The sequence below is a fragment of the Stegastes partitus genome, unplaced genomic scaffold, assembly GCF_000690725.1.
Source record: "Stegastes partitus isolate 25-593 unplaced genomic scaffold, Stegastes_partitus-1.0.2 Scaffold436, whole genome shotgun sequence".
NCBI classification, from domain to species: Eukaryota; Metazoa; Chordata; class Actinopteri; family Pomacentridae; genus Stegastes; species Stegastes partitus.
Genome location: NW_007578167.1, coordinates 419757 through 447280, shown reverse-complemented (window position 1 = coordinate 447280; position 27524 = coordinate 419757). Strand labels below are relative to the sequence as shown.

General features: G+C 42.8%; 1 protein-coding gene across 1 annotated transcript; it reads left to right on the top strand.

Moving 5' to 3' along the window:
• Window positions 1-289: 289 nt before the first annotated feature.
• Window positions 290-16152, top strand: LOC103360421 (androglobin-like; the record flags this gene model as incomplete). Its single annotated transcript, XM_008286166.1, has 15 exons — window positions 290-428; window positions 779-913; window positions 2835-2928; window positions 3608-3739; window positions 3920-4073; window positions 4263-4450; window positions 4607-4773; window positions 6998-7149; window positions 8597-8708; window positions 10735-10850; window positions 12484-12639; window positions 12760-12844; window positions 12946-13051; window positions 15293-15476; window positions 15598-16152. Coding segments are annotated over 15 exons (2037 nt in total), but the record flags the coding sequence as incomplete, so codon positions are not given.
• Between the last annotated feature and the right edge of the window lie 11372 nt (window positions 16153-27524).

Genomic DNA, 27524 nt, shown 5'->3' with positions numbered 1-27524 from the left:
GTGGACATGGCAGGCAGCCTTGACTGTGGCTTCTTTATCTTTAGGGAACAGTGAAGTTTAACAAAGACACAGAATGACACCTTAAATCTCATTTTAGCACACTACTTTTTACATGTATGTTATACATTCATACACATCCATGCAAATATGTAAAGGTCATGACAAATGTGGATCCTAACAACAACAAGAAAGGCTGTTGGTTTTTAGAGGTCATGGATTATGTTTTATGTATACATGGACTGTCATGATCATATTTACAGTGTTGTTGTTTGTGCGTTGGGGTCTGCAGGTATTTAACTCAGCAGTTTACCACATGCTGTGTGAGGCTCTGGGCAGGAAGCTGACAGCAGACGAGCGATTGGCTGTACAGGCCCTCACCGCTGACCCCTCAGTCGCTGCCCATGACCCTAAAGAATACTCCCCTGCATGTAGGTGCCAATTTTTATATACAACATTTTTAAGTAAATACCTAAAACTTGGAATTTTATCAGTCAAGCTTTACATCGACTGTGCTGCATATTTATTCCACTTTAACAGTAAATAAAACTGCTAAAATATGTGGATTTAAGCGCCGCATGACACCTTCTAAACCAAAAGCCTGTTGACATCAAAGTAAAGCTGTACGGCTGTAAACTGAATTAATTCCAATACTTATCTCTGTTTTTTTTTAAACAGTGTGTTTCACTGAATCATATTTAATAGTTTTCATATTTTAATTTTCACCCACAACTTGCTTTTCTTTTTTTTTTTTTCTCCCTGCTGTCACTCTGCTGTTAAGTAGATGCAGATTTAAAGCCCCCAGAAATCTGGAGAGACAGGCAGCCAACAGACAAGGAGCTCAAGGCAGTCCCCGTTCTGCAGGCTGGATTCAAAGGGCAGTTGGAGCAAGAGGTCCTTAATGCCTCAAAACCTGGTAAACATGCACACACACACACAGAGAATGTATTCATTTTGGTAGTTTTGATCAGTTTTTGGAAACACTGTATGTTATTAGACAGGGCTTTTCATTACTTTCTGTTTTAGAGCTCTGTGAAAGAAGGACTGACACATCTGTAACAACTGCAGAAGGCCAGAAAGGCTATAATCGAGTGAAAAACAAACACAAAACAAGAAGTGAAAAAAACACAGCCATTGTTTCATTTGTAGATTACTATTTAGAGTCCGAAAAACACCCAACACACAAGCAAACTGTCTTCTGCTTCTTGCATTCATTGTTTGATTTAGCCTGATGGCATATAGTGAGCCTCTGAGCAGAGGCACAAATATGTATTGATGAGACTGCCACTCTTACTAACACACCCTGACAGATGAAGGGTAGCTATAGAGGGGATACACATACACACACACACACACACACACGTGCTCACAACATTTCTGCATCAACAACAAAACCGTTCATTAGTGACAGCAAGAGAAAGATGAGGTAGAGAAGACGGGGAAACAGAGGAACACATCTACGAAAGACTGACACTAAACAGAAAGCAGAGCGGCTCTTTTTCTCTCTCAATATATTCAGCAATGTTTCTGTTCTGCTGTTTAGTTGCCAGTTTTTACATTTGTGGAGGTTGCCAGCCATTTAGAAATTTTTCTCAGCATTAGTTGAAGCATTTTTAATCTGGTTTTAGATGTGATGTAACGACAATTATTGTAAAGTGAAGCTTTCCCAGAGTTGATTGCTGAGCAAACACTGGAGGTGACATATTATCCTGACATTCTCTGTTTATTGCCAGGGCCAGAAACTAACTGCCGTCTCTTGGCACAACACGCTGTCATTCTCTGAAAAACTTGCAAATTTGGGCTCATGTTAATACAGAAAAATAAAAAAAGCACTGGACTCTAGCATCAGTGAGATTTTGCCTAATTTCTTATGGCTTGAAATTGTGGCTTAAGCATCCCAAACGTCCAAAATACTCACATCATTATGAAACCCATCCGCCAGCAGTGCTAAGAAGTATCGCTGGTGGTTACGCGGACATTACCGTGAGCACACAAACACACGCAGACAGGCTCAGCAGCTCGACTTCTATGAAATTGGCCTGTCACGGTTAAATTCGCTCAAATTTTATTCACTGACTAGTCAAAGCACAAAGTGTTGCTTTCAAAGTGACACTTAGAATAATGACAAAAGTCAAATGTGAGGAACAACAGCAGTCTAATACCTCTTTAAGAAGAAAGCTGAGAACTGGAATACTGGCATTTTAGATGATCAAAATCACCAGCATGCATGTTTTTGACACGAGCTACAACTCAGTGCTTACCCCCATCTCTCTCTTTTTCTTGTTGCTCTTTTACAATTTGTTTTCCTTCCACTCTTACCTGTTTGCCTCTTTGTGTATCTGTATGTGTTCTCCCCCTGGTTATAAAGATGATAGGTCTTCATCGCTCAATAGCCAGCCTTGGCACATTATAATGTTCAATTTGGAAAGGTGGCCATTTGAGAAGAGAGCTGAGGGATGTGAGGTGGGAGAATCTTAGGACACCTTTGCCACATGCCAGATGTGAAAGAAAATTCAATCATTCAGCTGTCTCTTCAGAGCATTTCTCTCACTTATGTGCACAGGCGCACACACACACACACACACACTCATGAACACAGAGAAATTGTGTTCTGTCAGAGTGGTTACCTGTCTGCCAGCATGAGTGTGAAAGTTAATGTCAAGGTGGGAATAATCTCCTCCTATCACCTCTCACTGAACGAGGCAAATATGCATTCTGCAACTCCTACCCCGAACTAGGTCAGCTACAATCATTTTTTTATGTGCTTGACAGCAACATGGATTGTCTTTCATCTTTAATGGTCGCTACTTTTCTTTCTGTGCGCTCGTGTCATTCAGGAACGAAGGAGAATCTCACTGCGTCTAAGATCCTTTTGGAAATGTGGCCGAAGATTGAATCCGACGCCGACAGACACGCTGCCTTCTTGCTACGGTAAAAAAACACACAATACAATAAGTTAAAAAAAAGATGTCTTCACTATGCATCTTAATGCAATTATGTGAGAGGATATGAGCGCTCCTACTACCGCTCTGTGCCCGTGCCATGTACATGGTATGGCATGCACTTAGACTCTCTGTTGCACTGCATGCCCAGAATCTGCTCCCTCTCCTGGTTGCGGCAGCCTGTGGGGGCCATGCAGGGAGCATTTTCCACATTGTGTTCCATCTTTTCCCAGTGGTACCATCTGCTGTTTATACTCTCCTCGTTCCAATCGGCTAGCAGCGTCTGCTGAATGACCTGCTGCCTGGGGAAAGTATGTGTGTGCATGAGCATTGAAAGCTCGGTCAATGCGTGGAGGGGGGGGTTGCTTGGGTGTTGTGAACCTTTGAGCATGTGTTTTTCTTAACTGACAGAAATATCCACTTCAGTCAAAGATCACGCTGAGAGGCAAAGTGCATCTCCTCTCCTCCAGTGAAGTCTTTTTTATTTATTTTCCTGTTTTTTTTAGTGTTTTTTTTTTCTCTTTCTACTGGATTTCTTTTATAATCCGCTACATAGAGAAGAAGTTTGTGCAAAGTGAGAATAGATTTTGTCGTGGTCTTTTCATGACATATATGGTTTTATTTGAAATTTCTAAATGTGTTCTCCCCCTGTTGTGTTGTCTTTACAGGTATATCATTGAAAATTCTGAGGGGAAAGCAGAGCTCTACCCCTGTCAACAGGATGAATCGGCCAGAATCACCTTTGCTGATTATTCCGTCTCTGTTCAAGACACCAGCAACTCCTGGCTCTTGATCTTTAGGTCGGACAACACCAGAACACAAACGTTATGCCAAATGAAATGACATCACCTTTACGTCACATATTCAGCTCTAATTTGTAAAGAGGATGTGGTGTAAATGCTTTAAATACTTGACAATTTAGTCAGACCTTGAAATTGGATTCTCTGTTGTCTGCTTTTTTGTTGTTGTTGCTTATACAGAGAGGTGTTCCTGGTTCCTGAGGAGATGCTGCTGGTACCACAGGTCCACTCCACAATCCCTAACTGTTGGCTGCACGTCATAAATAATGACACAGGAGAGGAGGTGGATACGATCGGCAGAGAAGTAGTACCCCATGTCTATCAACCAAATAAGGTCTGTGAATGCAAAAGAAATTTAAAAATAAATAAACTCTTACACTTTAACACTTCAGAAACTTTAGCCCGACTTAACTGGATGCAAACTTACGGTCCGTGCATCAGGACCAGATGTTGCTGCATAGCGTATTACTAATTCTAAATACTAACACTCATGATTAAATTTTCCCCGTATCTCTTGTCCCAGCTCGGTTTTACCTTTGTAGCAGAGAGCATCACACCTGAACTCACCCCTGCTGGCGCCACATGGAGGATGCGCCTGATTGGTTTAAAGGAACCCCTTCCAAAACTGTCCCATGAGACTCGACCCAATACATTCTCAGTGAAGAAAGTCCAGGATTATTACGTTCCCAATGACAAAAATCTCATTTGTCGGTAAGAGAACCATAAGGTGTATGTTTAATTGAAAGGTTCAGAAGAGGAACAGCATTGGTCAAATTAAATGTATTGTTATAGTTTCAAAGACAGGATTTACTTAAGGATGCTCTGAAAAAAGTAATAGTTCCACCATTATCTGAACCTTTTTGACAGCTACCGTGTGCAGGTGACGTCGGACACCCTCGGGACGATTCAGTTTCAAACTTCCAAGCCTGACGTGTTTATACGCCTGTCTGTTCTGGACCAGGAGAAGGAAGTGGAATGCAGAACAGGACAGGGCCATGTGACAATTCCTGTGTTCTATTTCCTGGCCAACACAGGTGAGCAAACATTAGGTGCAGTCAGTGAAGTAATTGTTGAATGAAGTCCTTCTGGATCACAGCAAAAAGATGTGTGCTTCATATTTGTCTGTCAGAAAGTTACATGTACAAGGTCTGCTTCCCGATAAATGTTTACCCAGTTTTCATTTTGAAATCTTTATTCTATCTTGAAAAGTTTACAGTTCGATATTAGAATTTGCCTGCGGTAGAGTCTATTAGGGGACAAGACAGACCAGCTTACAATGAGCATGACAATGAATTGGGGCTTTACCATTTGCAGTAACCCTCAGTGCTCCATGGCAGACATTATCCAGGGCGTGTAAGTGTTGCGAGAAGGCATGCATGTATAATAAATAAGAGCCTCCTCTAAACCTTTACACATACATATGGAGGAATGTTGGGTTTTATATGAGGTGTGTCCTTTTTACCTTCATGTGAAGTGGCAAATGTTGTATAGTGGGGGCTTTGATACTCCATATGTATTGATTTATGATTTATTAAGTGTCAAGATTTATTTCTTGAATTCAATATAATATTTTTTTGGAGTAGGGGTGCTTTTTTTAATCTACTATATGTGTGATTTGAAGTATATCCCATGTTCTACTGTTTTTCTTTTTGCATTTTTCCATGTAAATTATTCAACTATTAATGGTTTTTGCATGTTTAAGCACACCAGAAACCACTGAGCTCATCACACTGCTGGGGTGTGTTGTAAGGAGACGTGTAGCTAGCATGGCAAGGTGTGTGAATCAGGACAAAGCATTACGATGGCAAAAAAATTTGCAGTCTCCAAAAGGAGAAACTAAAGAAAGGAAAACTTTTTAAAAATTACTTCACCACAATAGTGATCCCTCCCGGCATAACATGGAAGACAGTGGGCCTGCCCTCCCAGTTCAAACTGGCCAATGAGGTCAGAGCTTTAAACGGATGTTGCCAACATCATTTTCTAAAGATTCTTCCAACCGCACGTCTCAATGTGTTGTTCCACAATCAGACATCCAGAAAAAACGAACCACGACTGCCTCCTTATGTATTTACCTTAATTACTTCATCATACATCATTTGTCCAATCAAATCTGAGACCCCACCTACTCGTCCTAACTCATGAGCGAGCTGCCTTTGGGGCGTGCCGCTCCTTGAAGCTCAAGAAGACTGCCACAAGGGACCAACTCTGGCAGGTGATGGTGTTGTTTTAATGGGCTGCTTCTTTTAAATTAACCAAATAAACTTGACTTTAAGGAGAGGCACAGTTCTGCCTGTAGCAACTGGAAGTGTATAAAAAACAGAGAAACATAATGGTGTGAATTACGACAACCTTTCTGCAGTGCTTGCTAACGGGGTGCACAGTGGGTGAATATCGATGTGGTTTTCTTTGTTAAAGAAAATGATCTTGTGAAAATCCAACTGAGATAAAAAATGTTGTCAGTCAAAAACAAACAAATGTGTCTTCAGGCAACAAGCTAGGCCCCTGCATTTTTCCCTTTCCATAACTGTGATTCAGTTCACAACATTGCAAGCAGGTTTTATTTTTCGCTATGCCTGGACTTGCTCAAGGCAGCAGGATGAGCCTCCTTTCTTTAATCATTTTCTGTCCCTTTTTTTCTGACACTGTCTCATGTTTGGGTTTTTTTTTTTTTGTTGTTGTTTTTTTAGGGACAATGTTCAGCTCCCTATTCCCAAAGAGATGAATAGTGGCAGCATTACTGTGAGCTAATGTGTAGTCTGTAAAAACACATTAATCTTGTTTATTCAGTATTATCTCCTGATCAGCCCTCCAGCCTGGAATTGGGCCAAGTGAAAATTCTGCCACTGTGGCATTTGCCAAACCTGAATTAAACTACACATTGTCTGAAAGCACAAAGCCTCGCGATTCAAACGATGTGAACCCTTTCAAGATACTAATATCACAGCAACACAAGCAGCAGCAGCAGCAGCAGTGCTTCCTTACTTTTTAATAAGGGGGTGTGCACACTAAGACGGTATTAGCTTTGTGTCACCGAGGGGCAAATACGACTTCTAAGAGTCAGACAAACAAAATTGCACTAAGATTTGTATTTTGTTTGAATGCGCTGAAACCTTTGAGCCATCCTGGAGTCCATTAGGAGTTGACCTGAGGATGTATGCTATTCAGACTCTAAGATGTTAAAATGAATCAAAGAAGGGCAGTTTGCACACCCTGCCCGTAAGACGTCGACTTTGCTAAATATCTCTTTTTCTGTTTCAGACCCCGGTTGCACAGATGAAAAGAACCAGAAGGGATCCCCCACCCAGGACGCTCCGCAGCACAGGAATGGGGCTCACAGCACAGTCGGGAAATCAGACTCTTCATCTGACCAGCTTCAGCCTCCCACAGAGACTATGGTATCACCGACAACTGTCTGCGTGGTATCTGCTATTGCTCCAACACTTAAGTGATCTCACTTGCATGTGCATCTCACTTTCCTTCTCTGTCTTTCTCACCCACTTGCTTGCTGCCTGTTCATATCAATTTTTCCTGCCAGATAACGCCTTGCTTGTAAGCGCACACACACACACACACACACACACACACACACACACACACACACACACACACACACAAATTTGCACTCACCCACACAGACACATTCTCACAGACCAAATTTTGACAAAAAGAGCAGCAGAAACTGGAGGGGTGGTTTTGTTGTTGCCGTCTGATTTTTATCTGCGCTTGTCAGGGAGCAGTGATTTGCGCATGATTTATGACTCACTGTATTGTCTGAATACCCCCTATCTAACAGACCTGTTGTCATAGTTCGACGGTTGCCAAAGCATATGGTATGCTCTATAAGTGTGTACCATCACACACTGGCATCCGCATGCACGTGGAGCACAAGTGCATACAGCTAGAAAAAAAACAAATCAACATTTGTTGATTTGTTTTGCTGTGGACGCCGTCGGTAGTACCAGCGAATGCATCTGGAGAACAACCAAACATTTAAATATTCCCTCAGCAATGGCTCCGTTTCACAGCAGTGAGTTAATAAACCTTTGAACCACAAGCAGATATCTTTGCAACAGACCGAATAAGATGTTTTTGTTTGAATCCTGCATGTGCTTCAGACATTTTTGACACCAAATCTCTTTGCTTAACAAACTAACGGTGGTTTTATTGAGACAGATTATATCAGATACCATTGATCAGCAGCCGGCCAGAACGAACAGCCATAAATCAGGAGCTAGAATTGATGAAGACGTAGAGAGAAGATTCAATGATTAAGGTGCCATGTAGTGTCACAGGGACACAACATCACACATATTGATGCTCAGTAATTGTGGATTAATGGTGAAGACAGTTTAAGTGTAATCAGAGTTAAACACGTGTAAGCCCATGAAAAACCAAATGCTGCCACTGTGGCTGTGGTGTTGCAGGTTTACATAAAAACACAATCACCTTCTCCAAAATGTTTTTTTTTTTTGAGTTCTAATACAGACTTAAAGGTTAACATCAGACAAAATACAACTATATCTAGCAAAATGTCCATTTACGTAGCGTTCTGCATGGCCGGCTCCGTTAGCTTGAGTCTCACCTTGGAATTTAGTCTAAATTCTGTCTTTGCTGCTCAGTGTGATGGATGTGGGAGTTATCACCCGTGATACAGTCTTGGCTAACAAGCCCTCTGCCTCCTCTCTCCCTTTGTGCAAAGCATGTGGTTCTGTCAAAGGGTCCAGAGAAAAGCAAAAACAAAACGTGTTGTTGTTCTTTAAGGTCTTTGTCTTTTTTTGTAATGTGTATATCTGTCATGTTTGGTTTATACTGCAATGTGGGTGTTTCATGCTAACTTTGCTTGTCTGTGTTTCACAGGGTCATAAGCACATGGTACAGGCAGAGGTGCTTCATAAGAGCTGGGATTTGGATGAATCTCAGTTGGCTTTTGTTCATATGCTCAAAGAGTTGGAGAAGAATGAGATGAGAGGTACATACTGAAAAAGATCACAAGTGCCACATCAGTCAGCCTTTTTGAAATGCTCAATCGATAGCCGGGAGGGTAAAAAGTCACACACACATATATATATATATTGTGCTTTCCTTGGATACACACATGTGTAAAGTTAATATCGTCACATGAATCTTGATCTGAATATGAAATCCACAATATGCATGATTAATTTCAGTATCCCCAAATATGCTTGTAATGGGCCATGAAGCAGTTCCCATTTCATGACGACAGTCATAAGTTAGTCAGCATCTGAGCCCTGGGTTCTGAATGGATTTGCTAATATGCCCTTCATGTTTGTTTGTGTGCAGCTTCTTTTTGTGTTCAGCATGAAATGCTGCTGATAGTCAGTAGGCAGTGTCAGGGGCCAAGGCAGACGCAGTTTATGCTTTGCTTCCGCTAGCCAGGGGCCTGTAATCACAAGCCTAATGAAAGCCAAATGAATACAGCTGCTTTCGCAGATCAGTGTGATTTCTTGTGCCCACTGGTTGTTGACTGAGGCAGTAATCCTGTCCTCTGCCACCAGCTCTGCTTTTCCTCCTTTAATCACACTGCACAATTTGAATCAATTGAAAAATCAGGGCTTTGAAATTTGCAGAAGCTTCTCAAAAATTTGAAGGGGATGAATAAAGCGCAGCATGAGTGGATGCTGATGTGAAAGGGAGGCTGCATGGGGACAGTTTGCATGACTGCATGAAGAGAAAAGCCAGTTATTGAATTCTCGTTCTCTTTTCTCTGCTGTCCCTGACAGTGATCCTTGTATTTATCCATTCAGTTTGCGTGGCATGAAATCTACAGATGATCTGTGTGTATGTGTCGTGTGCAAGAAGAACACTAATGATTTGTTGCTGCCCTAGATATGCTGCATGTTTACTTACATCTGGTTTCACTTTACAGAGTTATAACATTACGGTAGCGTATGCTCATGTTTGTCCGCGTATGTATAGTGTCCACACAAACCTCCTGTGTTTTCCCAATAAGCTTTTGAAAATGGGTCAATAGGATGTCAAATGAAGTTGGCTCTTGCCCCCTGGTGCCCTGGGAAATATCTCAGCAGGAAAGTGAATTAATTTCACCCAGTTTAACTCTGTCTCAGTGGTGAGGCTGTGCCCTTGATCATGCTCCCTACATGCTACATGGATACACACGCACTACATGCCACGGCAAGCTTTGAAACCTCTTTAACAAGCTGTTTAACAAGCTGTAGTCAAAAATACTGTGCTGCACATGTTTAATGCATGCACATTTCCACATCTCTGCTTTGAATCCCAATATATACCGTCAAAGCGGTCAGTTGTCAGCAGTTGAGGTTTGCGTTTTCATTTCCTTGCCAACCTCTGAGACGTTTTCATACTGGGCTGCAGATACAGAAGGATATAGGGTTTCCCTGAAAGAAGCTTTTGTTTTTTATTAAACTTTCTATTTAAGTTAGTTCATCTTAATCGGTTTTCAATACGTGTCTCATGCTTGAAACTACAACAACATAGACTGATGTTTAAATCCAGTTTGAACCCTGAATGTCTATATGACTGAAGATAAGAGAAACTCGATGAGCATGCACCAAAAGCTCTTCGGGCAGAATGGCAGGGTGTCTGCTAAATGATGGATTATTACGCCTCTGTATCGGAGAAGTGAGACTCAGAGTTAATGCTTCGTCTAAGCTGGGGATTGTGTTGGTTTCAGCTTTGAAGTGCAACAGTGCCATCTAGCACACATGCGACCACACAACACACTGGCGCTGTTTTCCACGCGGCCACTTCACATGAGCTTTACTGATGGTCAGTAAAATGTAAACAGCTTACATTCATAGTTTTAGCCTCTTTCATTGTAACCAAAAGGCATTTAGTTTACCTGTTAGGAAGAATAGAGTTTTTAGGGACAATAGTCGCTGCTTTTATGGAACACAGAATTCAATACTGTGTTATCAGTGTTTGGAAGTACACAACAGATTTTGTTGATGACAACAGAATAAGTGAATCTACTCGATCTCTTCTTCAAAATGCAGTACACAAGCCAGAGGATTCGAAGCCTTCATCCACCAGCGACACACCAAGCCGTGGGGGGCGCAAACATTCCAAGAAGCCAGCTGCCAACTCCAAATCTGGCTCCAGGAAGGAAATGGTAATATTTAACCACAGCACTGTGACAGATAACAACAAACACCACAATATTGTACACTGAAAACTAGGATCATTTATAATACTGTGTACTTATGATCCAGAACCTGAAAGATGAGATATAGAAGGATCCTTTTTTTTTTTTTTTAACCTTCTAACAGTGACCATGATGCTATACTAGAGCCAAACCTGTCATAATGAAAAATAAATAAGGAAAAAAAACTTAAATATGTCATTTTTTACATTTTCCTTTCATTTATCCATTTATTCATTGATATTTTTTTTACCCACTTTTTTAATTTCAACATTTATATTTATTCACACAGGCATTTATTTATTTATTCGTTACTCATTTTTTTTCCATATATATATTTACTCCCATAGGCATTTTTTAAAAAGTTTTTCCTCATTTAAAAAAAAACAAATCATATACATCTATTGTCCTATATATTTATTTCCACATTTATTTTTTTAATTTATTTTTTCCTCATTTTTCTTTATTAATTTCAAATATATATTTTTATTTCCATTTTTTTTCCCATGTTCATTTATTTTATTTCCGCATATATTAATTTTATTTCCACATTTATTTATTTATTTCTGCACTTATTTTTGCTTTTTAGAATAGAATAGAACAGAAATACTTTCTTAATCCCTTAGGGGGAAATTTTGTTGTTACAGTATAACGATAAGGTTACCACCACCATAAATACAGATAAATACTTGTCCTCATGTGCACACATTTATTTTCCCACTCTTCCACGTTTTTACTTTTCCTCACGGATTTTCCCTCAAACGTATGCTAATGAGGTACGCGTGTCCAACCTTGGCCTAAAGCATGATTGGTTAAAAAAAAAAAACATATATTCAATTATTTGTTTCCTCACTGATTCATTTATTTTTAATAATGAACGGTTTGGCCCTCCATACGATACAGCTAAGCTAACTGTGGTCTTTATTAGCTTTTTTTGCATTCGACTTTCTCATTTGATCGAGATGCAGTACAATATTTACCAAATAGAAGTTGGTGCACTGTTTGTCTTTTCTCAGTATTGTTAAGAGACGTTGCAGTGCTGTTGAGTACACACTGAACTCGTCTTCACAGCTTCCACATCACATGAACAGACAAGAGAGAAGGAAGACGTGCGTGTGTTCAGACTGAATAAGAGACACTTGTGTTGTCGTGCACTGTAATCTTGTGGCGTGTAATGCTCAGATTAATGGTCTTGGTTTAGTTGTCAGAACCACAGCAGCTTAATAAATTTCTCAGCCACATAATAAGTCTCATCTTGGCTACACAATGAACACAATGGAATTTGACATGCAGGTTTTGATAACACTGGTCCTTTTATTTTAAATTATTCTTTTATTTTCTTCCATTAGCAGCACAACTTTAGTGGAGGCCGAACAGGTAATGATCTCCCAGTAAACAAACCAATACGCCGTTTACCACAAAGATAAGACGTTTGAACAGGACGTGTAATCCATTGTTGGCTGTTTGTGTACCAGACTGAGTTGATAATTGAACGGGACATAAGATACTGTGACCTTCAGCTCAGATGTTTATGTGAGCATGTGTTTTTTCTTCATGTTTTTTTTTTCCCTCCTTGTCTGTACTTTCTGGTCTATTTGTGCAGAGCCTTGACCTAACCAAGCCAAACTGGACCCTGCATGTTGTCACTGACGAGAGCAAAGCAGAGGGCATCGAGGTGAAGAAAGACACGGAGAGAGCTGACCAGATTAAAGCCATTATAGAGTCCTGGGAAGTCGCTGAGCCAGGACGCCGTGTCAGGGTAACCCAGAAGTCCTTTTTAACTTAATGTCCACTGTATTCTCTATTTTAAATCTGATAAGTGTGATGTGAAACATACTCAAACATACACTACAGATGGAACGCTTTACTGTCTTTTTAGGCTCTACAGTCTCGTCTCAAGTATCTAAACCAAGTCCAACATAAAGAAAGCGATGCAGCTGCTACAGATGAACGCAAAGACGCTGGTATTGTGTTGTAGATGTACACACGTATACGTATTGATTTAGACCCTTTGTTTTCTTACTGGATGCATACAGTGTGGTATTCTCTGATTGTCTCTGTTGAGCTCCTGCATCCGGACCAGAACCTGATACCTCTCTCAGCTCATCCAATCAAAAGCTAAGCGACACCCCGAGCTCCCGTCCTCACATGGACTACAGTCACCTCATCAGGTAGTCCGCCGCTCTTTCTTCCTTTGTTACTCTTTTTTTCCCACATGTTTGACTGCTGATGCTGTTCTGGGGAAAGAAAAGATGAAAGTTGGCGTGACGATGAGGCCGCAGTTAATTGCTTCAAATGTTCCTTTGCGTTAAACACTGCTTACACCTGTTCCAGTGGAAAAAAATCCTTTTTTGATTAGATGGCGTTGGTGAAAAATATGACAATCAGCGGAGAGCAAAACATTATTTTATTGTATTTTTGTTTCTTTTTTTCTCCTCTATTAGAGTCCTTTGGGTAATCTGCAACACGCAGTCGAGTCTCCTTGTGTAGTTGTTGTATCACTCTGATGTTCCAGCTTTGTAGGCCTGAGTTAAGCTTTAGCTGCAAGGCTTGATAGCATGAGGGGATATTTTTATGTGTTCTGCATCTGTGCAGCGGATTGGTTCATACAGCGTCTGCAGGACTTTGTTGGTAATTTCCTGTGTTTAAGGCCTTCACTCCCCCCGGTGCATTGGACAGCAGCGTCACGTTGTAAACTTTCTGCAGAGGAGGATGATGTATGCTAGGGTTGAACAATATCGTGTTGCAGCGTTGTCATTGTGATGTGTCCATATGCAGTAGTGGCATCCCAGCAAATGCAGTGTGAAGGGAAGTTTTTTTTGCAGCTTGATACAAAAAGAAAAATTACACAGTTCTCATTTTTTTTGACTAAACTACAAGAGAAGTCTGATAGAGCATCATTTATCATGTTTCCTGGGGGCTGCATGGTGACTCGGTGGTTAGCACCATCGCCTCGCAGCTAGAAGGTCGCCGGTTCGCGCCCCAGTGAGGACACCCGAGTCTCCATGTTCTCCCCGGGTTCTCCGGCTTCCTCCCACAGTCCAGAAACATGTTGAGGTTAACTGGTGATTCTAAATTGTCCGTAGGTGTGAGTGTGCTTGGTTGTCTGTCTCTAAGTGTAGCCCTGTGATAGACTGGTTACCTGTCCAGGTGAGCCTGCCTCCACCCTGTGTCAGCTGGGTTCTACAATGACTTTTTTCAGAGAGTGGTATTCATGTAATCTTGTCAAAATGCCAACATTTTTTTTCATATTGCAGAAACCAAAAATATAGGAATTTGTTGTTGTTGTGCATGATTTATTTTTTACAGATATGTGTTTGTTTATACATAATTAACTCAACTCACAGTTATGGTCACAAGCAGCTTTGGCTTTCCTGCTTGTTCAACTTATCACTTTTGTCAGTGTAAGAGGTTTGAAGGCAAAGAGTTTCCCCCTGAGTCTCCCATTACTCTCCCTCCCTCCATCCCTCCCTCTGTCCATCCCTCTCCAGGATAAATGAGATGATATTTGGGTCTGTTAATTAGAGAGCTATTTCAGGGCCCCAACGAGCTCGTTGCTCCAATGAGATGTGCCCCTCTCCCATCACCTCGCCATCCTGCTGTGGGTGTGTTCGCATGTGTGCGGCCACACGTGTGTCCGGCTGCCAACGGCTGCTGACACCGTGGCCTGCAATCTGAGCCGAGAGAAACATCTTTGGGAGGAGTCTGTCCACAGTGTTTGATTATTCTGTAATACAGTTTTCTCATCTATGCAATCACACATTCATGCAGGGCATCTTTATAGCTTTGCACATGTTGTTGGATCCAGTGAAAGAGGTTGAACTCTGTCATATCCTCCATTGGCCTTCCTCTTCATTAAGATCAGCTTTTAGAAACATGTTGATCCTTTTCAGTGTCCACAACAATAAATGCCATGTTAGTTAAAAGCAACCCTTAACCGAGCAACACAAATACATGATTCTTGCAGCCAAAGCCAAAGAGGCTTCAATCTGGATGCACAAAAGATAAGGCACGGGATTGTGTGTCCATCATCTCCCCGAGCTATGGCTGAATTTGTCAACCATATTTCTATTTTTATTTGTTCTGCCTGCGTCAACATCCTCACATAATGTCCAATCTCACAATTTTCTGAGATGGAGATAAAAACACCAACTGGAGCACAGATTTACAGGAGTATAGTTTGAGATTTATTTAACATCTGACCTCAAAATATTCCCCTCACAGTTAGATGGAATGGCGCAAAGTTGTACATGTTAGAATGAGTCTTGATTATTCACAGTAAATACTTAAACTTTCCAGCATTAACTGTTCATTCTGGTTAAGAGGCATTACTGTAAAGGTACAAAAGGTTTCCTATCAGCTCTTGTGGTGGTGAATTGTGGTATACATCGAGTCCTTGTGTATGCATGCAGACGCCGAAAGGACTTTCCAGTGCTGATGGACTCACAGATGGAGGAGGAAGAGCAGAGGGAGCGCCTAGAAAAGATCCAGACCTACCAGCTGGAGCGAGAAAGTGTGCTGGAGCAACGTAAACAGGATGCGCTCAAGAGGAAGGCGCTAATAAGGCTTCAGAGGGAGATGTATGAGAGCATGCAGGTCAGTGAAACAGAGATGGAAGACAAAGGCGCCAATCACAAGCCGTTTTGGCTGTTGCTGCCTTTCCCTCTCGTGGCACATCATTCTGTAACTTCTTTTTCTTTGCCTCTCTTGTCTCCAGCACGAGCATCAAAAAGCACTTGATTCTCTCCAAGCCTTTCTTAGCAGTCAGATGGCAGCCGTGAAAAAGGAAGAACAGAAACAAGCTCTGGAGGAGGCCGAGCCAGCAGACCATTAGGCCTTAACATGTGTAAAACAGACCATCAGTCAATGGTGTTGTTTTGTTTGTTGGTTATGTTGTGGGTTAAATTGACCCGGGAACATGATTGCTGGGTTAATATGTTCAAGTTCTTTAAGTTAAGGTTCTTTGTCTTAGTTTAGTATTTAGAGAGCATCTACTTATTTGCCATCCCTCAGAGTCAGCTGATCAGCTGAGGAATGAGAAGCTAGATTAAAAATGAAAAGGACGAGGGTGCCATCTAGTGGCTCAGGACATTGTTACATGTTTATTACCTTGCCTGCACTTTGCTGTTGCAAGGTTGACAATAATAAATAGTTCAATTTTGTGCAGCTGCACGAGGGAAATTATCATTTGGTGTGTGTGGATGTGCAAGTGTGTACACACTACAGCTATCTGTGCCTGTTGTTGTGCCTATTTGTGCATCCTCCAGCATCCTGCTTCTGCTCTGAAGGTTTTGTTCCGTGTTGTTGACAACTCATTTATTAAAATTCTTGTTTTAAAAAAAAGTCCTTATTGTGATCGTAACTTAGGCATAAGAGCTCAGTTGATTAGATTCAAGGATGTTGCTGATTCAAGCAAACTTTCAGGCTAATTTATGAATGTGTTTATTATAAATGTGCCCCATCCATTACACTGCTATACACACATACTCGGAGCACAACGTCTACATGGGTGCATTACTCAGTGTTTTCTGTTCAGAAACTGTGCTACTGCTGCTTTGTCTGTGTGTCTTTGTCTCTGTGTGTGTGTGTGTGTGTTGCTTTGTCTGTGTGTCTTTGTCTCTGTGTGTGTGTGTGTGTGTGCGTGTGTGTGTGTGTCTGTCTCGCTCTGTGTTTTGTGTGTCTGTTCAGTCTGTCAGGCCTCATCTAGCCAACCACTATTTCTACCCCTGTAACTGCATGACAGAGCTAATCCTGAAAGCCTTGTTCCTGGCACAGAACATTCCCTCTTGACGTTGCACTGTTCCCACTTGCCCAATTCCTTCCTCCCTTTCTAAAACATTAGCAGTTATGTGATGGTCTGCGTGTGCCCTCGTCGTCGTCCTCCGTGTGTGCGGCTGGGTGGGAGCATGTGTGTGTGCGTCGTGGTATTTTGCTGTTTTGTTGAGATCACCCAACGCTCTAACCGACAGTGACGTGCGTTTATTAACAGAAAGGCTGTTTGTTAATTGGCAGCTGTTGGCCGGTGGTTTGATGCAAATGCGTTGTGAGTGACAGAAGAACTGGAGTGTAACCTTGAAAGCAAGGGGACGGTCGGCCATTTTGCGTGTGCGCGCATGTGCGACTGCATGTGTGACTTCGCAAAAGTAATGAGAAAATATTTGATTCTTAAATGGACCCACACAGAGGGATGATGAAATTAACTGAAACTAGATACACATTCCCCGAGTGGTGTGGAGAGACTGTGGTGGCTCTTTAATTCACTTTCCGTTCTGGGGGTAATAATTCAAGAAGGTCTTAATCAAGTTTTTTTTTGCTGTTGCTTTTTTTGTGAATGACAAAAGGGCATTCCAATTTGGAGGAAAATCTTTTCTTGATTATGTTCTCCTTTTGTAAGGGAACATCTGGGTCAAACCCTGTCTGTGAGTGCGTGTTCACAGCAGAACATTAAAACCACTGATCGGTGAAGCTGCTGATCCTCTTGTTGCAGCGCAATGTTCTGCTGGGAAATGATGCATCCTGGCACTCATGCGAATCTTACTTTGACACTCAACCCCCCCCCCACAACAAGCACACCCGGGCAGCTGTGGCTCAAGTGGTGGAGCGGTTGTCCTTTTGATCGCAAGGTTGATGGTTCGATCCCCGGCCACAGTCGAAGTGTCCTTGGGCACGACACTGAACCCGAAGTTGCTCCCAATGTCAGGCAGCTCTGTCGCCATTGTAAAGCGCTTTGAGTACCACTGAGGTAGAAAAGCACTCTGTAAGTGCCACTCCAGTAGCCTCCCCGTTTAGTAGGGCAGGTGACTTGATGCTTTGTTGGTCTGTTGCAGGAAATGACTTCTAGAATCACAGTCAAGAACCCAAATCTAACACACAAAGTATTCACAACAGTAAAAGAAGTACTGAAGATTTAGAAGGAGGCAATAAAACATTTGAAATATGTATTGTGCAAAATATACTGTATAAAAAAGTAAGAAATATGTGATGCATGTATAAAAATACCATAAGGTTCTCAGGATTGACTTGAGGAACACAACCAGGAGCCCAAAGTATTGATCCCTCCTAAAAACTAAGTGCTTAGAACCTTTACTTAAGCAAAAGTACCACACAATGAAGTTACTCCTTTTGAAAGCGCTGCATTCAAAACCTTACTTAACTAAAAGTATTTTAATATTATCAGCAAAACATGTGGCATGTAGAAGTACTCCATATTAATGTTTTTCAGATTAATATTGCTGCTGCATTATTGCACACGCTACATCTTACTGCTGTAGATGTTTGAGCTTGTTTTAAACTAAACTTCATATATTTAGTTGTTTCATCTACAACAGTGCATAATATTCTATAAGATCATATAGTGTTGTCGTCCTGTGAGAACCACGCATCTTTGAAAACATCACTGCTTTATGTCAGTTTTATTTTATCTTATAGATAATCCAAGAAGCAGTGTTCATAGAAAAAATCACGAAGGAACGCTGAATCGTTCTGTTTATCGCAAACATTCAAAATCTCTATATTTGGAGATGCATGGTTTTCACACTGTTCAGGAAGGGTAGGAAAATTGTAATCTTAAAAGTAATCTGTAACTAAAGGTGTCTGTTAAATATAGAGGAGCAACGAGTATAATATGTGTCTCTGAGCTGTAGTGTTGTAGAAGTGGTGGCACAAAATGGGAAGTTTGTCCTTAAGAACAGCACACGGCTAAGAGGACGTTCCACCATAATGGAGCTATAATGTTTCTCACATTCCTTATTTTCATTTTAACATGCTAATACTTGCTGAATATTATTAGTACCAAAGACAAAAGACAGCTTGGACCAATAGGAATGTTAATGCTCCACCATGTGATGGTTGTGAACCTGCTGGTGGTGCTAGCGCAACACAAAAGCTGTCGGTTGTCTGTTGTACAGCGATGTCTGTACTGCATTGTAAATATTGTACTGTCAAGACGTACTACTAGAAAGTAAATATGTGGGCCTCATGGTGGCTCTACAGTGAGGTAGAGGGATCACTAAAGTCATCTGCATGTACACAGGAATGGCCCGTCCTTTATCCATATGTCAAACTGAAATAACGTAGCTGCTGTAAATGTTGACTTAACGTGACCTACCTTCACCCTTCACCAGCAGCGTGGAGTAAATAAAGCCTAATGATGCACATCCTGAGCCTTATTTAGTCCCTGCTACCACCAGCCACCTACATCATTCAATCATGCACCTCCTGATTTCTAAAGTGTCGACTTATATCACATTCAGTCTGTGAACCTGTCATGTGTGCAAACAATGCTCAGTGCCCTTCAAGCCGTTATGGGCCTTATGCTCGGTTTCGCCGGTCCGCTCGCCTTTCTCTGCCGTTCACAGTCATCGTGCATTTCCCCATACATGTGAAACTACACAGACACACATACATGCATTTCCAGGGTGACGAGGGATGGCTACGGGGTCCTTCAGCTTATTGACTCAACATGCTGCAGCCGTGTCCCATTGTTGTTGCTCTGTCCGTTTGGTACCGAATGTCTCTGGAGGTTCATCCTCAGAGCCCTGCTCTGCTGGCAGGGCTTCGATAAAGAAAAGCCTGCGCTGCCGTGGCTAAGACTCGGCTCAGACGACAAGGAGCAAAAGGCCAAGCCTTTGTGTTGACAGAATGATAGCGCTGAAGGGGAAAAGGTGAGGGCTAACAGATTAATGCCAAGGTTTTACTGCAGGAATCTAAGCTCCCCCGTAACTCTCTCTAATGTGCGCACATGCACACACAGTCGTGTCCAGGGAATTACATTGACTCACATTAATTTCCAGGGGATATACTCTTGCCCTAACTTTAAAATGTGATGATTAAGGGGGATTTGCTTTGCATCCCTGTATGGAAGACAAGTCCCTATAATGTAACCGTGTAAACAAACGTGGGTGACTGATACCCTCACACACACCTTCACAAGCTGTAGCTCACACTGGAGGCCTGATGGAACCCCAGACCTGCACACACACAGAAATGCTGACCTGGTTGCAGCTTTCATTCTTTGTGACCCAGCTATTTCTCTCCGCTGCCTCACCTTGCTTTAGCTTCACTCTCTTTTTTTTTCTCACTCTTCTGTGGCCAACTCTCCACCAGCGATGCCTCTCCTGCCAGCCATCACAGCACAGCTCTGCAGACAACCAGAGGGGATGTGAAAATCAAATAATGGTGGAAGTTCACAAACCCACCACCCCAAAATAAAAAATCTGCAACAGTTCAAATTTGTAGGAGTAGAGGGAACAAATCGCAGAACACAAGGTCAACAGGGCCAGACTGAAACAGTACCTGTCATCAGATTTAGATGACAAGCGACCTGGAGAGAGAATCGTCTGTAAGAATGCGTTCTAAACAGATTAGCCTTCGTATTGTGTTTTTTTTTTCTTTTCTTTTTTTAAAATTTCCCCATGGTCCTCACTTATCAATTATTTGCAAGATCCTCCCAGAACTATCAGTAAATACTTTGTCTGTCCCTATTTGAAGGTCGAACCGAGTCAATATCTAAGCCAGGCTGAGAAACTGCATGTGGAGGTGGATCTGGATGAAGCCGTCCAGCTCTGTGTACACTCGGAGATTTGACAGTGACAGCAGAAGTAGTCGCTGTTTAAAGCAAAGGCCTGGATTAACGTTTTACACCAGAGGGATCAGGGGGACTTTTCGTGGGCATCGATATATAAGTTTGTTTTTGTATCTAAACTGCCTTCTGGGATGTTTTCGACCCAGCTGCATTTCCTGACAGTTATACTAACTACTACTGATACGAGGGGAACTTTATTTAGTGTCTGCTGTTCTGTTTGAAAGCTGCACACGTCGAGAATTATTACAGAGAAGTTGTGATTGTCAGGGTGCTGCAGCTGATGCAACCTCCTGTTGTGCCACCGTCCAGAGTGTTTCAAAAGACCGCCCGAGCTGCGCTTCTTTGTTTGTGTGCAGCGATGAAGCAGTTTATTGCCCACGTGCACGCCGTTAATTCACACTTTTGTTTAGCGCAGCACTAATCATGCGTCATTTGATGTAACAGTTTCAAAGCTCCGCCGCAGCTGATAAGTGGATGAAGCGTAATCTATAGATAGCTGGATGGAAGGATACACACAATTTCCTTAAATAGCATCACGGCGACGGCTTGAATCGCTACCTAATTGCCTTGTGTTGGAGATGATTGCATTAATTCAGCAAAGCAGACTCCGTTTACACAGCAGAGCCAGGAGGTGTCAGGTTGCCAATAAAACAGGAGTCTAAGTTTCATCCCACTTTATTGGATGCCGCAATAGCCTTTGCCAATCACAGGGGATAATTGTGCGGCTTAATTTACCATCAGAGGCTCCAGGATGAAAGGAGTCCTCCGTAAGACGGCTCACCATCACGCCACTGTAGTCCTTGAGGGAGAGGAATTTAACTTTCCTTTTCCGAATCCGCTTTGAGTGCTCATGAGCTGGATTTAACAGCATCTTTGTGTTTGGCTTCGGGTTTCCTATTTATGTTAACAGCGTCGGGTCACGATTGTTTCCTGACAAGTCTTTCACTACGAATGTGTGGACGCTGGGTGTGTTGCTCCGTGCTAGTGCAGCGACTCGGGCACGCTGAAGTGCTGATTTGATAAAGTGTGAATTGATTAGAGCTGAAACCAACAGGGGGTAGCTGTGCGAGGGAGTCATTGATAACCTGCCCTGTGCTCTGTATTGATTATTGCTATCTTAGATAACAGGACAGGAGACCTCTCTCTCTCTCTGTGTCTCTCTCTCTCACACACAGATGCCTTTGTGTCTCATTTTCCTTGTATTTATGTGCATCTCTGTGTGGATTACTGAAGGGGGGTAGGGATAAATTCGGAGCACTGTCCAGCCTAATACCAAGTAAAACCGTGGTAGCCTTTCGTTGAATATATATTGGATTCCCCGTCTTGCTCTTGTGACCAGCAGCAGCAGTGGTCTCGACTCACTGAGTTAGTGACACTGAACTGGGGACGAGTGCTATTCACCTCTCATGTCTCTTCAATTTCCAGATGACTGGTTCAAGTAAACTTAATTTTGGCCGCGTGCCCGCTGCAGCTTCTTTCTAAGAATCTGTCCTCCCAGAGGTCCCGTGTCACTGAGATGGTAACATTGGCAATGCCCTTTCCTTTAATAGTGGCATCCATCTGCTCGACTGCGCGCCCGCATGTGTGTCTGTTGATGGTCAGCTTATCGCCTTCCCTGATTATTGGAATTGATACCAGCTGTGCAGCCCCGAGTGGAGACAAGCTGACGCGTCACGTCCATCCCCAAAGCTGTTTCCACAAACACACACGAGAGCCGCAAACTGCAATTTCAGTCATTTCTGACTTGTTAGGGACGCGTAACCGCATGACCTTGAAAACGTAGGCAAACAGTAAATGTTTGCCCAGAGGAGGCAGATCTTCAAGTCTTCCTTCCTCTTCACATCTCGAGCTTTTTGATTAGGAGCGCTGTGAACGTGACGAAGGCTTTACGGTGTTTTCAGTTTCTCCACCCCCATCTCTTCATCTCTTTTATCCTCCCATCAATATTTATAAGCCTCCCTGTTACCATAAGGGTTGGTGGTGGATGAGAGAGTAGGATGTGGTGGTGGTGGTGGTGGTGGGGGCATTTACAGATGTGTCTCTAAGCGTTGTTACCTTCCTCATGCAACGCGTCTCGACGTATGTTTGCAGGGGGGGCAATGTTTGACATTGAAAACAGCCTCCTATTAAACTAGGCAGAGACAATCCAGTGTTCCTCAAGGGCACCGGCTCATTAGCTTTCGATCCCTCTGCGACTGCTGTGTGCGTTTGTAGGTATATCATGTGTAGTTCTGTCATGTTTCCTCTTTGCTCTCCAGCTGTTTTGTGGGCGACGTTCTTGGGAACTTCTGACGCTTCCTGTCGATCACACTTGCATATATGTGCAACGCCGTCCTCTCGTTTGTTAGATGGAGCTATAGCGAATGCTTGTATAACACAGAGGACACAAAGGTTGAATGCTGCAGGGAGGCTCGGGGTCATAAGCGTTAAACTCAGGTGTGCTGTGATGCGCTTGATTAACTACAGCTGTCAGCGAGGGCGCAAGGTGCTGTCCCTCCAGCCCTTCTGCATGACAGGCAGACGCCCCGACTCTCTGCGACCTGGCGTTGTCCCCTGTGTCCCCCTGAGTTTTTCACTTTCTCCAGACAGCGCAGGGACTCTGCTGCTGTAGGGGTCAAACAGGGCTCGCTGTGATGCCGAGCTCTGGTGGTGATGCGGGTGGATCAGTCTTGTGAATGTGTGAGAATGTGACAAGATCCATCCCTGTTCGGTCATCTGGAGATTTTGAAAATCCACTGGAGGTGTTCTGTGAGGAAGGAGGCGTACTCTCAGGGCGTATGTGCAGTGTTTGAGTGTTGCCTGTTTACTGTATGGAGACTTTCCATTTGTTTAATTTGGTAATTTTAGAACAAAATTACATGAAACGTGATACCATTCAACGAGCATCTTATATAATCCGAGAACATCCAATCGTATCCGGCAAGATCACAGTCACAATACGCCTGTGGATGTATGCATAGGAGGAGGTATGTAGATGCATATTCATAATCTTTATGCAAACATCTTTGTAACATATGCAAATTTGCATATGGAGGTAGGCGTCTTCACTTTCCTCTGCAGTCTGCTGTCAACAATACACTTCGCTCACTGCTTTGCCTTCAAAAACTGGAGGGAAAAGAAATCATAAAATATGTATTTTGATTCCGTGGTGAGTTGTTTGCTCGGCGCTGCCCGTCCCGGTTGTATCGACCGGAACGTCAGCGCACGGGCTGCTTAATACAGTCGGTTATATGTCGTAGATAAATCTTGCTCGTTCACGCTCGCCTCTGACCTGGGATTAGCACTGGATTAGCTCTTTGTCAATGTTAATGATAGCTCTATTTGAATATTTCCCAAGCTTGTTGTGGTAATTGATTATCCACAGATAATGGAAGGGCTGCAGAGGCACAGTGTTGTGTGCTGATGTTACTGGTCCACACACACACAGTTCCCTTCTCTGAAACAATGACAGATCAACTTTCTAGAATTAAGTTTTCCAGAATGAAGAATATAAAATATTAGGTTGACTGAAAGGATAAATTATTTTCACATCAAATAATTTGTGAAAGTCCCTCTTTGGTCCTTCATTAAACTGATGGCATCCCTTTCTGCATTGCTGTTCTTCTTCAGAACTGCTTTTCGGCTGATTTACCTTGGTATTTCACTTTGCCATTGTGCAGTAGATTTATAGTTTAGAATAGAGTCGCAGGTGAGCTGGCGTGCTTGAGCTGCTGTGAGTGGAGAGAGTTTCAGGGGCCTTCATAGATTCCAGATAAGCCAATGGTGTTGAGTTACATCTGAGCGAGTTTAGGTCGGATATGAAGATGGAAAACAACTTCCATTTGTCCATCCATCAATTTTTCATCTGCTAATCAGACAAAGGGTTGCCGTGGCAGCAGGCTGAGCAGGACGTTTGGCTCATCGTCAGCGCTTTCCAGTCGCTCCTGGGGGATCTCAAGTTGTTCCCAAGCCAGATCAGATATGTAGTCCCTCTCACAAGTTCGGGGTCAACATCCAGTTCGATGTCCCCCTCCAAAATGTAAAAAAAACAATCAGGGAGGTATTCTAATCAGATGCACAGTGCACCTTAACTGGTTCGTTCTGATGCAAATTGGAAGCAACTATACTCCGTGGTCCCTCTGGATGTCCGAGCTGCTCATCCTATCGCTAAGGCTCGAAAATAGTTTATACCTTATTGCAATTAAGAGGTTTTTGTGTCCTGCTGATTGTAAGGCTATGTTGTTGGCAACAACAGTCCCTGGTAGGGTCACCCAAGGCAAAATTGTCCTAGAATAGGGGTCAGACAAATAGCAATTGAAAGAGCCCCCCTATAAATTGGCAAAAATGGAACTTCACTACCTTGCCTGGAGTAGAGAGACCAGGGCCCAGTCCTCTAACCAGGTCTGGGAGGGGAACTTGCCAGCGAGTGTCTCATGACCAAGACTTAATCGCAGTTTGACTGGGCGCAACCCCAAAAGCGACATGGAGTACCACTTACAGCAGCGGTGTCCAATCCTGGTCCTGGAGGGCCACAATCCTGCATGTTGTAAATGTTTCCTTCTTCCAACACACCTGATTCAAATGATCAGCTCATCATCAAGTTCTGCAGAAGCCTGATAACGATCCTGATCATTTGAATCAGGTGTGTTGGAAGAGGGAAACATCTGAAACATGCAGGATTGTGGCCCTCGAGGACCAGGATTGCCCACCCTTGGCTTACAGGATAGATGTCGGGGATGGATGCGACGCAGGCGGTGGTGGACGAGGTGTGTGCTGACTGCTGGTGCTGCAGACCGGCTGTAGGAAAAGAACAACTTCCAAGTATGTCATTTTGATGAGGTTGAGGGGTTTCACTGACTGGAAGTCGACTTTAATAGCCGATATAAACTGGAAGAATAGTAGCAGCAAGGACATCGCTTTCAATATTCATATTGGAAAGTTGCTTATACTTAAGCATAATACGATTAGTGGTCAGTGGAGAAGCAGCGGCTGCACTAAGAGCACAACGGCAACAAGCAGCCGCTCCAAAACTTCACAGGCAGGTTCATACAATACAAGATTACATGCAGTAGGGGCTCGGCTACTTTAATAAGGCTGTGCGGTTCTTGCACTTTACTGTGTTGACCGTATTGTGCTCGGTCACATCTGTAAATACAACCATGCTCCGTATCCTCCACTTTAAATGAGCTGTTATTGCGAATCCCTTCTCTCATTTCATTCTTTTCTGCTCTGTTTGATGACAAAAACATAACTAAAAACAGCAAATAAACAAACACAAACAACCAAAAACAAAGCCTGAGTGGAAAGCCTTATCAAACACACAGCAGTCAGACTGTAAAACCAACACACGCAAACACACACGATGCAGCCAGATGAATGGCCCGGCCGCAACACAATGGTGCTAAATTAAATCACTGATGTCAGCGTCGCCAAACGCCGTCCCCCCTCACTCAACACACATGCAAGGATGGACTAATAAGAACCTCTTTGTTTGACTGCGTAATGTATTCTGGATCAGGTGATATCAGTTGGGGTTGGAAGGTGTGTGTGGTCAATTTCAGTTCATTATGCAAATCAGCACGGCAACAATTGTTGTCGAGCCACCCTGGTTAAGATTACTGAATTAATAATTTGCTCTCTGGTCCTCTTCATATCTTTTTGTGCCCTTTTATTCAATAGCATCTTCATTTCCTTCATGCCTCCTTTGCATCAGCTTTGTCCCCCTCAAAGCACAGCTGACATGGAAACACACACGATCACAACATCAGCATCGATTGTTGCAACACGCTGGACGCACAAATGACCTTTTTTGGAAGTTCTGTCCAGATTAAGTTGGCATCAGGTGTTGCTAGCAGGAGCACGATCCGCGGCTATTATTTCCGCTGCTTGCACCCCTGTCCCTGCTGCCGGCGGGCATCTTTCGGAGATGATAGCAAGCGGCCCAAACAGGTGGCAACGTCGGTGTCGCTCCAGCATGAGCGGCCTGAGTTGAGCTTGTCAAGTCCGGCACTTTCATCTGTGACCTTAGGATTGTACACAGCTGTGTCGGGGTTCTTGACTCAACTCGCTGAAACTCTTTGGGGGGGAAACATTGCTGGAGTGGTGGATCTTTCCAGCAGCTGCTCCTGGTGGACTGCGGCTCGTGAAAGGTGCTGAGTTCATATAACGATGCGGACTTCTGAGGTGATTTTTGGAGACGATGTAGTTTTTTACTCACTCAGGACAGTGAAGCCCAAGGCCAGCTACTTATTGATCATCTCTGCTCTTGTATCCTCTGCAGGGTCAAAGGGTCCAGCTCATGCCGCAGTGAAACATGTAAACCCCAGTTTATTGTGAGGCTGGCAAACATTAAGACACACGTTCCTGTTTACAATCACAGCTACGACAGTTTAGTGTGACAGACTCTAGGTGTCTGTTTAATCGTGGGATAAATCTGCGGCCCCGAGAGGAAACCTGCGTTAGGGAAATACGCAAACTCCACACAGCTCAGGATTCTCCAATATATCAACCACAGTAGATGGCAAACAGCAAGAAAGTGCCTAAAGAAAAGATAGAGGTCTAAAGTTAGCTGAAACACACCTGCAGCATTGATAAATCATTAACCCTTTAATGCTGTTTTGATAGAAGCTGCTCTTAATTTGAATAATTTAAATCCCTGTTTTTTTTTTGCAAAGCAGAAGCAGTTGAAATGATCAGATTTTATGATATTTATCTAGAAATGCATTTTCCAGATCCCAGTGTAACACTTTGTTAAAGGGCCTGTAACTGTACGCTCATTTATGCGCATCAACGTATTTTCAAAACAGAAAAGCGACAGAAGAGCTGCTGGTGTCCCTCAAACCGCCTGAGCTCATCGAAGGGAATCATTATTAAGTAGCACAAACAAAAACAAGGCGGAAAAACTCCAGTTTCAGACACTAAAGGTGAGTCTGGAAAGCAAAAGGGCTTTATTTCACTAAAGTACTTTCTATTTTAAACTTCTACTCTTCTTTGTTTCTTCAAATCTACCATCCAATGCCTGGATGTACATTTAAAAAAAATATCCTTTCTTTGGTTCTCCCTCCTTAGAATCCATGAAAATA